The sequence below is a fragment of the Oncorhynchus clarkii genome, chromosome 4 (assembly GCF_045791955.1).
Source record: "Oncorhynchus clarkii lewisi isolate Uvic-CL-2024 chromosome 4, UVic_Ocla_1.0, whole genome shotgun sequence".
NCBI lineage: Eukaryota > Metazoa > Chordata > Actinopteri > Salmoniformes > Salmonidae > Oncorhynchus > Oncorhynchus clarkii.
The window spans coordinates 30,302,129-30,315,565 of NC_092150.1; the positions used below are offsets into that span (position 1 = coordinate 30,302,129).

Here is a 13,437-nt window from a genome sequence, read left to right on the forward strand (position 1 = left end):
TTTGCAAGGAGGAATGGGAAAAACTTCCAGTCTCTCGATGTGCAAAACTGATAGAGACATAACCAAGCGACTTACAGTATTAATCGCAGCAAAAGGTGGCGCTACAAAGTATTAACTTAAGGTGGCTGAATAATTTTGCACGCCCAATTTTTCCGTTTTTGATTTGTTAAAAAAGTTTGAAATATCCAATAAATGTTGTTCCACTTCATGATTGTGTCCCACTTGTTGTTGATTCTTCACAAAAAAATACAGTTTTATATCTTTATGTTTGAAGCCTGAAATGTGGCAAAAGGTCGCAAAGTTCAAGGGGGCCGAATACTTTCGCAAGGCACTGTAAGTTGTTTTGTCTGAAACGTTGTTCCCCCTGCTGCTATGGGACCAGGTCTCTCTTGGAAAAGGGATATTATCTCAATGAGAACCTGTATAAATAAAGATAAGAAAAAAAATCTGCATATGAAAGGGCCCTGTAGTTACTGGAGCCAGAGTCATCCCACCACTATTCTGTTCTGTTCCACAGCCACAGTCTCTCTATTAGACTGACTCATCTGTGACACTATCCCCTCAAATAGCATCTTACACTCAATCAGGAATGTGTTTGTGTGTGTGTGTGTGTGTGTGTGTGTGTTTGTGTGGATGCACCTGAGAATGTGGACTCCTCGTTGCAAGTCTTGTCACTGTCTGCGTCCTCCTGTCCATCTGCGTTCTGGTGTGTGTGTTGCAAGCTGAGTTTGTGACACACCTCGAACGCCTGGCCCACCGTCCGCACAATACGCATGGCCTGGGACTGGAGAGAGGAGGAGTTGGGAGAGAGAAAGACCAAGAGAGAGAACATGACAATATAAAATCCATGTACACAAACAACAAGTGCGCAGTTAAAATTGGCAAAAAACATTGAAATGCATTTCCACGGGTCAGTGGGGTGAGACAGGGATGCAGCTCGATCCCCACTCTCTTGAACATATACATCAACAAATTAGGGCTAGGGCACTAGAACAGTCTGCAGCACCCGGCCTCACACTGCCAGAATCTGAAGTCAAATATCTACTGTTTGCTGATGATCTGGTGCTGTTGTCCCCAACCAAGGAGGGCCTACAAGCAGCACCTAGATCTTCTGCTTAGATTCTGCCAGACCTGGGCCCTGACAGTAAATCTCAGTAAGACAAAAATAATAGTGTTCCAAAAAAGGTCCAGTTGCCAGGACCACAAATACAAATTCCATCTAGACACCGTTGCCCTTGAGCACACAAAAAACGAAACCTAGGCCTAAACATCAGCACCACAGATAACTTTCACAATGCTGTGAATGTAAAATGTAAAACAAGAAATAATGCACGCAGAGCAGAATTAGGCAGATACCAGCTAATTATCAAAATCCAGAAAAGAGACGTTATATTCTACTACCGTCTAAAAGGAAGCGATTCCCAAACTTTCCATAACAAAGCCATTACCTACAGCGAGATTAACCTAGAGAAGATTCACTTAAGCTAGCTGGCCCTGGGGCTCTGTTCACAAACACAAACAGACCCACAGAGACCCAGGACAGCAACAGCAACACAATTAGACCCGTGTATGTAAACTTCTGACCCACTGGAATTGTGATACAGTGAATTATAAGTGAAATAATCTCTCTGTAAACAATTGTTGGAAAAATGACTAACCGACTTGCCAAAACTATAGTTTATTAACCAGAAACTAGTTTTAATGACTCCAATCTAAGTGTATGTAAACTTCCAACTGTATAAACACGTCAACATTCACAATGCCGCGGGCCAGACGGAGTACCAGGACTTGTACTCAAATCGTGCGCAGAGCAACTTGCAAGTGTCTTCACTGACATTTTCAACCTCTCTGACAGAGTCTGCAATACCTACATGTTTCAAGCAGACCACCATATTCCCTGTGCCCAAGGAAGCGAAGGTAACCTTCCTATATGATTACCACTGTGTAGCATTCACTTTGGTAGCCTTGAAGTGCTTTGAAAGGCTTGTCATTGCACACATCAACGGCATCATTCTGGATACCCTAGACCCACTCCAATTCGAGTACCGCCCCAATAGATCCACAGATGACGCAATCTCAATCGCACTTCACACTGAACTTTCCCATCTGGACAATTCTCATTCCCATTCTGGAAAATTCCCATTCCCATACTCACCTATGTGAGAATTCTGTTCATTGGCTACAGCTCAGCGTTCAACACCAAAGTGCCCACAAAGCATCACAAAGCTAAGGACTCTGGGACTAAACATCTCCCTCTGCAACTGGATCCTGGACTTCCTGACGGGCCCCCCCAGGTGGTAAGGGTAGGCAACAACATGTCTGCCATGCTGATCCTCAACATTGGGACCTCTCAGTGGTGCGTGCTTAGTCCCCTCCTGTACTCCCTGTTCACCCGCGACTGCATGGCCAAACATGACTGCAACATTAAGTTTGCTAACGACACAACAGTGGTAGGCCTGATTACCGACAACGACGAGACAGCCTATGTGGAAGAGGTCAGAAACCTGGCACTATGGTGCCAGGAAAACAACCTGTCCCTCAATGCGAGCAAGACAAAGGATATGATCGTGGACTACAGGAAAAGGCGTCCGAACGGGCCCCTATTAACATTGGCAGGGCTGTAGTGGAGCGGGTTGAGATTTTCAAGTTCCTTGGTGTCCACATCACCAACAAACTATCATGGTCCAAACACACCAAGACAGCCGCGAAGAGGGCACGACAACACCTTTTCCCCCTCAGGAGACTGAAAAGATTTGAAATGGGATCCTCAGAAAGTTCTACAGCTGCACCATTGAGAACTGCTCGGCATCTGACCGTAAGACGCTACAGAGAGTAGTTTGTACAGCCCAGTACATTACTGGGGCCAAGCTTCCTGCCATCCAGGACTTATATACTAGGCGGTGTCAGAGGAAAGCCCAAAAAACTGTCAAAGACTCTAGGCACCCAAGTCATGGACTGTTCTCTCTGGTACCGCACTTGCAAGCAGTACCGGAGTGCCAAGTCTAGGACCAAAAGATCCTTAACGTCCAACAGACACGTGACAAGGTTCATCCGTCTACAAGAGCAACACGTGCAAAACGACTATGCTAAACTTGCCACGGTTTTGAAAATAGAATTCAGTGGTTCTGCGACTCGCAAACACGATAGCTCGTTGGCTAACAATATCAGACAAGCTCGAAATGAACATCCACAAGCCTACTATCACCGGCTTCGTTCAGCTTACTTTGGTATGCTCACTGAAACCGGAATGGAAGATCTATTACCATTTAAACAACTGCTCATATCAAACATGTCTCCCAACTTCATTAACTGCCCTACTGCCCACGTTGGCTGGCCGGAGAGGACGGAGATTTGTCTTCCAACAAGACAATGATCCAAAAGATAAAGCAAAATCTACAATGGAATAGTTCAAAAATAAACATATCCAGGTGTTAGAATGGCCAAGTCAAAGTCCAGACCTGAATCCAATCGAGAATCTGTGGAAAGAACTGAAAACTGCTGTTCACAAATGCTCTCCATCCAACCTCACTGAGCTCGAGCTGTTTTGCAAGGAGGAATGGGAAAAAAATGCAGTCTCTCGATGTGCAAAACTGATAGAGACTTACCCCAAGCGACTTACAGCTGTAATCGCAGCAAAAGGTGGCGCTACAAAGTATTAACTTAAGGGGGCTGAATAATTTTGCACGCCCAATTTTTCAGTTTTTGATTTGTTAAAAAAGTTTGAAATATCCAATAAATGTCGTTCCACTTCATGATTGTGTCCCACTTGTTGTTGATTCTTCACAAAAAAAGACAGTTTTATATCTTTATGTTTGAAGCCTGAAATGTGGCAAAAGGTCGCAAAGTTCAAGGGGGCCGAATACTTTCGCAAGGCACTGTATATCGGGCAGCAGTCTCTAATGTGCAGGGTTATGTAAACGGGTGGAAGTCGCCTAGTGTTAGCTATTTAACAGTCTGATGGCCTTGATATAGAAGCTGTTTTTCAGTCTCTTGGTCCCAGTTTTGATGCACCTGTACTGACCTCGCCTTCTGGATGATAGCAGGTGAACAGGCAGTGGCTCAGATGGTTGTTGTCCTTGATGATCTTTTGGGCCTTCCTGTGACGTCGGGGTCCTGGAGAGCAGGTAGTTTGCCCCCGGTGATGTGTTGGGCAGACCGCACCACCCTCTGGAGAGCCCTGCGGTTGTGGGCGGTGTAGTTGCTGTAGCAGGCGTGATACAGCCCGACAGGGTGCTTTCAACTGTGCATCTGTAAAAGTTTGAGGGTTCTAGGTGGCAAGCCTTCTTCACTACAATGGACCATTTCAGATCATCAGTGATGTGTACGCCAAGGAACTTGAAGCTTTCCACCATCTCCAATGCGGTCCCATCGATGTGGATAGGGGGTGCTCCATCTGCTGTTTCCTGAAGCCCACGCTCAGCTCCATTGTTTTATCAACATTGAGTGAGAGGTTATTTTCCTGGCACCACAGTCCCAGGGCCCTCACCTCCTTTATGTAAGCTGTCTCGTCATTGTTGGTAATCAGGCCTACTACTGTTGTGTCATCTGCAAACTTGATGATTGAGTTGAAGGCGTGCGTGGCCACACAGTCATGGGTGAACAGGGAGTACAGGAGGTGGCTGAGCACACACCCTTGTGGGGACCCTGTGCTGAGGATCAGCGAAGTGGAGGTGTTGTTTCCTACCTTCACCACCTGGAGGCGGGCCATCAGGAATTCCAGAAAAAAACGAAATACTGCAAACTTGCTTAGGGCCTATCTGTCTGCGTCATCTTCCTGAGAAGACGCCAATATAGGGGACGCAGATCCGGGTGCCTTGTGAGAATTTGTCTGCGAGTGTGTTACCCCTCTCTACCATCCTTCCTATTGGCCAACGTGCAATCATTGGAGAATAAACTGAATAAGATCCGTTTGAGCTCCGTTCGAGACTATCCTACGAACGGGACATTAAAAACTGTAATATCTTATGTTTCACCAAGTCGTGGCTGAACAAAGACATGTATAATATACAGTTGGATGGGTTTTCCGTGTATCGGCAAGACAGAACAGCTACCTCCGGTAAGACGATGGGTCGTGGTCTGTGTCTATTTGTCAATAACAGCTGGTGTGCTAAATCTAAGTGTCAAGGTTTTGCTCGCCTGAGGTAGAGTACCTCATGATAAGCTGTAGACCATACTATTTACCAAGATAGTTATAATCTATATTTTTTTGTAGCTGTCTATTTACCACAACAAACTGATGCTGGCACTAAGACCGCACTCAACGAGCTGTATAAGGCCATAAGCAAACAAGAAAATGCTTATCAAGAGGCAGCACTCCTAGTGGCCGGGGACTTTAAAGCAGTAAAACTTTAATCTGTTTTACCTCATTTCTACCAGCATGTAGCATGCAACCAGAGGGGAAAAAACTCTAGACCACCTTTACTCCACACACAGAGATGCATACAAAGCTCTCCCTCGCCCCCCATTTGGCAAATCTGACCATAATTCTATCCTCCTGAGTCCTGTTTACAAGCAAAAACTAAAGCAGAAAGTTATTTATTTATTTCACCTTTATTTCACCAGGTAGGCAAGTTGAGAACAAGTTCTCATTTACAATTGCAACCTGGCCAAGATAAAGCAAAGCAGTTCGACACATACAACAACACAACACAGGGCTTGTTAGTAAGCATTTCACGGTAAGGTGTATTTGTTGTATTTAGAGCATGTGACAAATACAATTGAATTTGATTTGATGATGCAAATGCTAAGCTGCAGGACTGTTTTTCTAGCACAGACTGGAATTTGTTCTGGGATTCATCCGATGGCATAGAGGAGTACACCACATCAGTCACCTGCTTCAGTGCATCGGAACGGCATTCTGACCCGGACACTTATAAGAAATCCAGCTATGCACTCCAATGAACCAACAAAGAGGGCAAAGCGCCAATACAGGACTAAGATTGAATCCTACTACACCGGCTCTGACGCACGTCGGATGTGGCAGGGCTTGCAAACTATTATGAACTACAAAGGGAAGCCCGTCCGTGAGCTGCCCAGTGATATGAGCCTACCACATGAGCTAAATTACTTCTATGTGCGCTTCGAGGCAAGCAACACTGAAGCATGCATGAGAGCACCAACTGTTCTGGATGACTGTGTGATCACGCTCTTCGTTGCCGATGTGAGTAAGACCTTTAAACAGGTCATCATTCACAAGGCTGCAGGGCCAGATGGATTACCAGGACATGTACACAGAGCATGCGCTGACCAACTGGCAAGTGTCTTCACTGACATTTTCAACCTGTTCCTGAGAGAGTCTGTAATACCTACATGTTTCAAGCAGACCACCAAGAACACCAAGGCACCCTGCCTAAATGACTACCAATCCGTAACACTTACGTCTGTAGCCATGGAGTGCTTTGAAAGGCTGGCCATGACACACATCAACACCTTCATCCCAGAAACCCTAGACCAAGTCCAATTTGCATACCGCCCCAACAGATCCACAGATGACTCAATCTCTATTGCACTCCACACTGCGATTTTCACCTGGACAAAAATAACATCTACGTGAGAATGTTGGTCTTTGACTACAGCTCAGAGTTCAACACCATAGTGCCCTCAAAGCCCATCACCAAGCAAGTACCCCGGGACTAAACACCTCCCTCTGCAACTGGATCCTTGACATCCTGATTGACCGCCTCCAGAAGGAAAGGGTAGGCAACAACACATCTGCCACACTGATCCTCAACATGGTCATAAGGGGTGCATGCTTAGTCTCCTCCTGTACTCCCTGTTCAACCACGACTGCGTGGCCAAGCACGATTCCAACACCATCACTAAGTTTGGCGACAACACAACAGTGGCAGGCCTGATCACAAATCAAATCAAATTTATTTATATAGCCCTTCGTACATCAGCTGATATCTCAAAGTGCTGTACAGAAACCCAGCCTAAAACCCCAAACAGCAAGCAATGCAGGTGTAGAAGCACGGTGGCTAGGAAAAACTCCCTAGAAAGGCCAAAACCTAGGAAGAAACCTAGAGAGGAACCAGGCTATGTGGGGTGGCCAGTCCTCTTCTGGCTGTGCCGGGTGGAGATTATAACAGAACATGGTCAAGATGTTCAAATGTTCATAAATGACCAGCATGGTCGAATAATAATAAGGCAGAACAGTTGAAACTGGAGCAGCAGCACAGTCAGGTGGACTGGGGACAGCAAGGAGTCATCATGTCAGGTATTCCTGGGGCATGGTCCTAGGGCTCAGGTTCTCCGAGAGAGAGAAAGAAAGAGAGAATTAGAGAGAGCATATGTGGGATGGCCAGTCCTCTTCTGGCTGTGCCGGGTGGAGATTATAACAGAACATGGCCAAGATGTTCAAATGTTCATAAATGACCAGCATGGTCGAATAATAATAAGGCAGAACAGTTGAAAGAAACTGGAGCAGCAGCACGGCCAGGTGGACTGGTGACAGCAAGGAGTCATCATGTCAGGTAGTCCTGGGGCATGGTCCTAGGGCTCAGGTCCTCCGAGAGAGAGAAAGAGAGAATTAGAGAACGCACACTTAAATTCACACAGGACACCGAATAGGACAGGAGAAGTACTCCAGATATAACAAACTGACCCTAGCCCCCCCCCGACACATAAACTACTGCAGCATAAATACTGGAGGCTGAGACAGGAGGGGTCAGGAGACACTGTGTCCCCATCCGAGGACACCCCCGGACAGGGCCAAACAGGAAGGATATAACCCCACCCACAGCCCCCACACCACTAGAGGGATATCTTCAACCACCAACTTACCATCCTGAGACAAGGCTGAGTATAGCCCACAAAGACCTCCGCCACGGCACAACCCAGACAGGATGACCACATCAGTGACTCAACCCACTCAGGTGACGCACCCCCTCCAGGGACGGCATGAGAGAGCCCCAGTAAGCCAGTGACTCAGCCCCTGTAATAGGGTTAGAGGCAGAGAATCCCAGTGGAAAGAGGGGAACCGGCCAGGCAGAGACAGCAAGGGCGGTTCGTTGCTCCAGAGCCTTTCCGTTCACCCTCCCACTCCTGGGCCAGACTACACTCAATCATATGACCCACTGAAGAGATGAGTCTTCAGTAGAGACTTAAAGGTTGAGACCGAGTTTGCGTCTCTGACATGGGTAGGCAGACAGTTCCATAAAAATGGAGCTCTATAGGAGAAAGCCCTGCCTCCAGCTGTTTGCTTAGAAATTCTAGGGACAATTAGGAGGCCTGCGTCTTGTGACCGTAGCGTACGTGTAGGTATGTCCGGCAGGACCAAATCAGAGAGATAGGTAGGAGCAAGCCCATGTAATGCTTTGTAGGTTAGCAGTAAAACCTTGAAATCAGCCCTTGCTTTGACAGGAAGCCAGTGTAGAGAGGCTAGCACTGGAGTAATATGATCAAATTTTTTGGTTCTAGTCAGGATTCTAGCAGCCGTATTTAGCACTAACTGAAGTTTATTTAGTGCTTTATCCGGGTAGCCGGAAAGTAGAGCATTGCAGTAGTCTAACCTAGAAGTGACAAAAGCATGGATTAATTTTTCTGCATCATTTTTGGACAGAAAGTTTCTGATTTTTGCAATGTTACGTAGATGGAAAAAAGCTGTCCTTGAAATGGTCTTGATATGTTCTTCAAAAGAGAGATCAGGGTCCAGAGTAACGCCGAGGTCCTTCAGTTTTATTTGAGACGACTGTACAACCATTAAGATTAATTGTCAGATTCAACAGAAGATCTCTTTGTTTCTTGGGACCTAGAACAAGCATCTCTGTTTTGTCCGAGTTTAAAAGTAGAAAGTTTGCAGCCATCCACTTCCTTATGTCTGAAACACATTCTTCTAGCAAGGGCAATTTTGGGGCTTCACCAAGTTTCATTGAAATGTACAGCTGTGTGTCATCCGCATAGCAGTGAAAGTTAACATTATGTTTTCGAATAACATCCCCAAGAGGTAAAATATATAGTGAAAACAATAGTGGTCCTAAAACGGAACCTTGAGGAACACCGAAATTTACAGTTGATTTGTCAGAGGACAAACCATTCACAGAGACAAACTGATATCTTTCCGACAGATAAGATCTAAACCAGGCCAGAACTTGTCCATGTAGACCAATTTGGGTTTCCAATCTCTCCAAAAGAATGTGGTGATCGATGGTATCAAAAGCAGCACTAAGGTCTAGGAGCACGAGGACAGATGCAGAGCCTCGGTCCAATGCCATTAAAATGTCATTTACCACCTTCACAAGTGCCGTCTCAGTGCTATGATGGGGTCTAAAACCAGACTGAAGCATTTCGTATACATTGTTTGTCTTCAGGAAGGCAGTGAGTTGTTGCGCAACAGCCTTTTCTAAAATGTTTGAGAGGAATGGAAGATTCGATATAGGCCGATAGTTTTTTATATTTTCTGGGTTAAGGTTTGGCTTTTTCAAGAGAGGCTTTATTACTGCCACTTTTAGTGAGTTTGGTACACATCCGGTGGATAGAGAGCCGTTTATTATGTTCAACATAGGAGGGCCAAGCACAGGAAGCAGCTCTTTCAGTAGTTTAGTTGGAATAGGGTCCAGTATGCAGCTTGAAGGTTTAGAGGCCATGAATATTTTCATCATTGTGTCAAGAGATATAGTACTAAAACACTTGAGCGTCTCTCTTGATCCTAGGTCCTGGCAGAGTTGTGCAGACTCAGGACAACTGAGCTTTGAAGGAATACGCAGATTTAAGGAGGAGTCCGAAATTTGCTTTCTAATAATCATAATATTTTCCTCAAAGAAGTTCATGAATTTATCACTGCTAAAGTGAAAGTCATCCTCTCTTGGGGAATGCTGCTTTTTAGTTAGCTTTGCGACAGTATCAAAAAGGAATTTCGGATTGTTCTTATTTTCCTCAATTAAGTTAGAAAAATAGGATGATCGAGCAGCAGTAAGGGCTCTTCGGTACTGCACAGTACTGTCTTTCCAAGCTAGTCGGAAGACTTCCAGTTTGGTGTGGCGCCATTTCCGTTCCAATTTTCTGGAAGCTTGCTTCAGAGCTCGGGTATTTTCTGTGTACCAGGGAGCTAGTTTCTTATGAGAAATGTTTTTTGTTTTTAGGGGTGCAACTGCATCTAGGGTATTGCGCAAGGTTAAATTGAGTTCCTCAGTTAGGTGGTTAACTGATTTTTGTCCTCTGGCGTCCTTGGGTAGACAGAGGGAATCTGGAAGGACATCAAGGAATCTTTGTGTTGTCTGTGAATTTATAGCACGACTTTTGATGATCCTTGGTTGGGGTCTGAGCATATTATTTGTTGCAATTGCAAACGTAATAAAATGGTGGTCCGATAGTCCAGGATTATGAGGAAAAACATTAAGATCCACAACATTTATTCCATGGGACAAAACTAGGTCCAGCGTATGACTGTGACAGTGAGTGGGTCCAGAGACATGTTGGACAAAACCCACTGAGTCGATGATGGCTCCGAAAGCCTTTTGGAGTGGGTCTGTGGACTTTTCCATGTGAATATTAAAATCACCAAAGATTAGAATATTATCCGCTATGACTACAATAGGAATTCAGGGAACTCAGTGAGGAACGCTGTATATGGCCCAGGAGGCCTGTAAACAGTAGCTATAAAAAGTGATTGAGTAGGCTGCATAGATTTCATGACTAGAAGCTCAAAAGACGAAAACGTCATTTTTTTTTTGTAAATTGAAATTTGCTATCATAAATGTTAGCAACACCTCCGCCTTTGCGGGATGCACGGGGGATATGGTCACTAGTGTAGCCAGGAGGTGAGGCCTCATTTAACACAGTAAATTCATCAGGCTTAAGCCATGTTTCAGTCAGGCCAATCACATCAAGATTATGATCAGTGATTAGTTCATTGACTATAATTGCCTTTGAAGTAAGGGATCTAACATTAAGTAGCCCTATTTTGAGATGTGAGGTATCATGATCTCTTTCAATAATGACAGGAATGGAGGTGGTCTTTATCCTAGTGAGATTGCTAAGGCGAACACCGCCATGTTTAGTTTTGCCCAACCTAGGTCGAGGCACAGACACGGTCTCGATGGTGATAGCTGAGCTGACTACACTGACTGTGCTAGTGGCAGACTCCACTATGCTGGCAGGCTGGCTAACAGCCTGCTGCCTGGCCTGCACCCTATTTCATTGTGGAGCTAGAGGAGTTAGAGCCCTGTCTATGTTGGTAGATAAAATGAGAGCACCCCTCCAGCTAGGATGGAGTCCGTCACTCCTCAGCAGGTCAGGCTTGGTCCTGTTTGTGGGTGAGTCCCAGAAAGAGGGCCAATTATCTACAAATTCTATCTTTTGGGAGGGGCAGAAAACAGTTTTCAACCAGCGATTGAGTTGTGAGACTCTGCTGTAGAGCTCATCACTCCCCCTAACTGGGAGGGGGCCAGAGACAATTACTCGATGCCGACACATCTTTCTAGCTGATTTACACGCAGAAGCTATGTTGCGCTTGGTGATCTCTGACTGTTTCATCCTAACATCGTTGGTGCCGACGTGGATAACAATATCTCTATACTCTCTACACTCGGCAGTTTTAGCTTTAGCCAGCACCATCTTCAGATTAGCCTTAACGTCGGTAGCCCTGCCCCCCGGTAAACAGTGTATGATCGCTGGATGATTCGTTTTAAATCTAATACTGCGGGTAATGGAGTCGCCAATGACTAGAGTTTTCAATTTGTCAGAGCTAATGGTGGGAAGCTTCGGCGTCTCAGACCCCGTAACGGGAGGAGTAGAGACCAGAGAAGACTCGGCCTCTGACTCCGACCCTTAATGGGGAAAACCGGTTGAAAGTTTCTGTCGGCTGAATGAGCGACACCGGTTGAGCGTTCCTACAGCATTTCCTTCCAGAAACCGTGAGAAAGTTGTCCGGCTGCGGGGACTGTGCCAGGGGATTTATACTACTATCTGTACTTACTGGTGGCACAGACGCTGTTTCATCCTTTCCTACACTGAAATTACCCTTGCCTAGCGATTGCGTCTGAAGCTGGGCTTGTAGCACAGCTATCCTCGCCGTAAGGCGAGTACAGCGACTGCAATTAGAAGGCATCATGTTAATGTTACTACTTAGCTTCGGCTGTTGGAGGTCCTGACGAACCACGTCCAGATAAAGCGTCCGGAATGAAAAAGTTGAGGAGGAAAAAACAAAAATATAAACCGTAATTAAAAAGTAAAAATGTAAATTTGTCAGGTAGCAAAACAGGTTGGCAACAAAACGCAGAGCAACTCAAAAATAAGTCTGCAAGTCGTGACCGGAAATGACGGAAATCTTTCCAACAGACAACGATGAGACAGCCTATAGTGAGAAGGTCAGAGACCTGGCAGTGTGGTGCCAGGATAATAACCTCTCCCTCCACCTGATCAACTCAAAGGAGATGATTGTGGACTACAGGAAAAGGAGGACCGAGCAGGCCCCCATTCTCATCGACGGGGCTGTAGTGGAGCAGGTTGAGAGCTTCAAGTTCCTTGTTGACCCCATCACCAACAAACTATCATGGCCCAAACACATCAAGACACTCGTGAAGAGGGCACGACAATGCCTCAGGAGACTAAAAATATGTGGCGTGGGTCCTCCGTTCCTCAAAAAGTTATACTGCTGTACCATTGAGCGTATCCTTATTGGTTGTATTCCCGCCTAGTATGGTAACTACTCGGCAACAGTTAATCAAATGGCTACCCGGACAATTTGCATTGATCCCCCCTTTTTTTACGCTGCTGCTACTCACTTTTTATTAGCTATGCATATCTACTTTATGTACACCCTACCTACATGTACATATTACCTCAATTACCTCGACTAACCTGTACTCCCGCACATTAACTCAGTACCGGTACCCCATGTATATAGCCTCGGTATTATTATTTTATTGTGTTACTTATTTCCACACTTTGGGTTTTGGTAGAAAAGTCAAGAAATGCTTATGTTAGCATTTTCGGACTAAAAACATTATTTTCTACATCAGACTATTACAACAGGAATAAAATGTTCAATATGTTTTCTAAAGCATCCTTTTGTTTGCTTATTATTTAACCATAGATTAGTATTAAATAATATATATAAATAAAAATGAATAATAATAATAATCTATATATATTTATTATTATTTTATTACCCCGTTTTCTCCCTAATTTCGTGGTATCCAACTGGTAGCTACAGTCTTGTCTCATCGCTGCAACTCCCGTACGGATTCGGGACAGGCGGAACACAACCCAACCAAGTCGCACTACTTCTTGACACAATGCCCACTTAACCTGGAAGCCAGCCGCACCAATGTGTCAGAGGAAACACCATGCACCTGGCGACCGTGGCAGCATGCACTGCGTGTGCCTGGCCCACCACAGGAGTCGCTAGTGCGCGATGAGACAAGGACATCCCTGCTGGCCAAACCCTCCCCTATCCCAGACAACGCTGGGCAAATTGTGCACCACCCCATGGGTCTC

The 13,437-nt window shown here is 45.4% G+C and overlaps 1 protein-coding gene across 1 annotated transcript in view; it reads right to left on the reverse strand.

Annotated features, from left to right (window-relative positions):
* Positions 1-13,437, reverse strand: part of LOC139407969 (dystrophin-like protein 1) — a 257,732-nt gene that overhangs the window by 81,948 nt on the left and 162,347 nt on the right. The window contains exon 8 of the mRNA XM_071151829.1: positions 640-784. Coding sequence (XP_071007930.1) covers positions 640-784 — 145 coding nt within the window. The remainder of the gene's footprint in view (positions 1-639; positions 785-13,437) is intronic.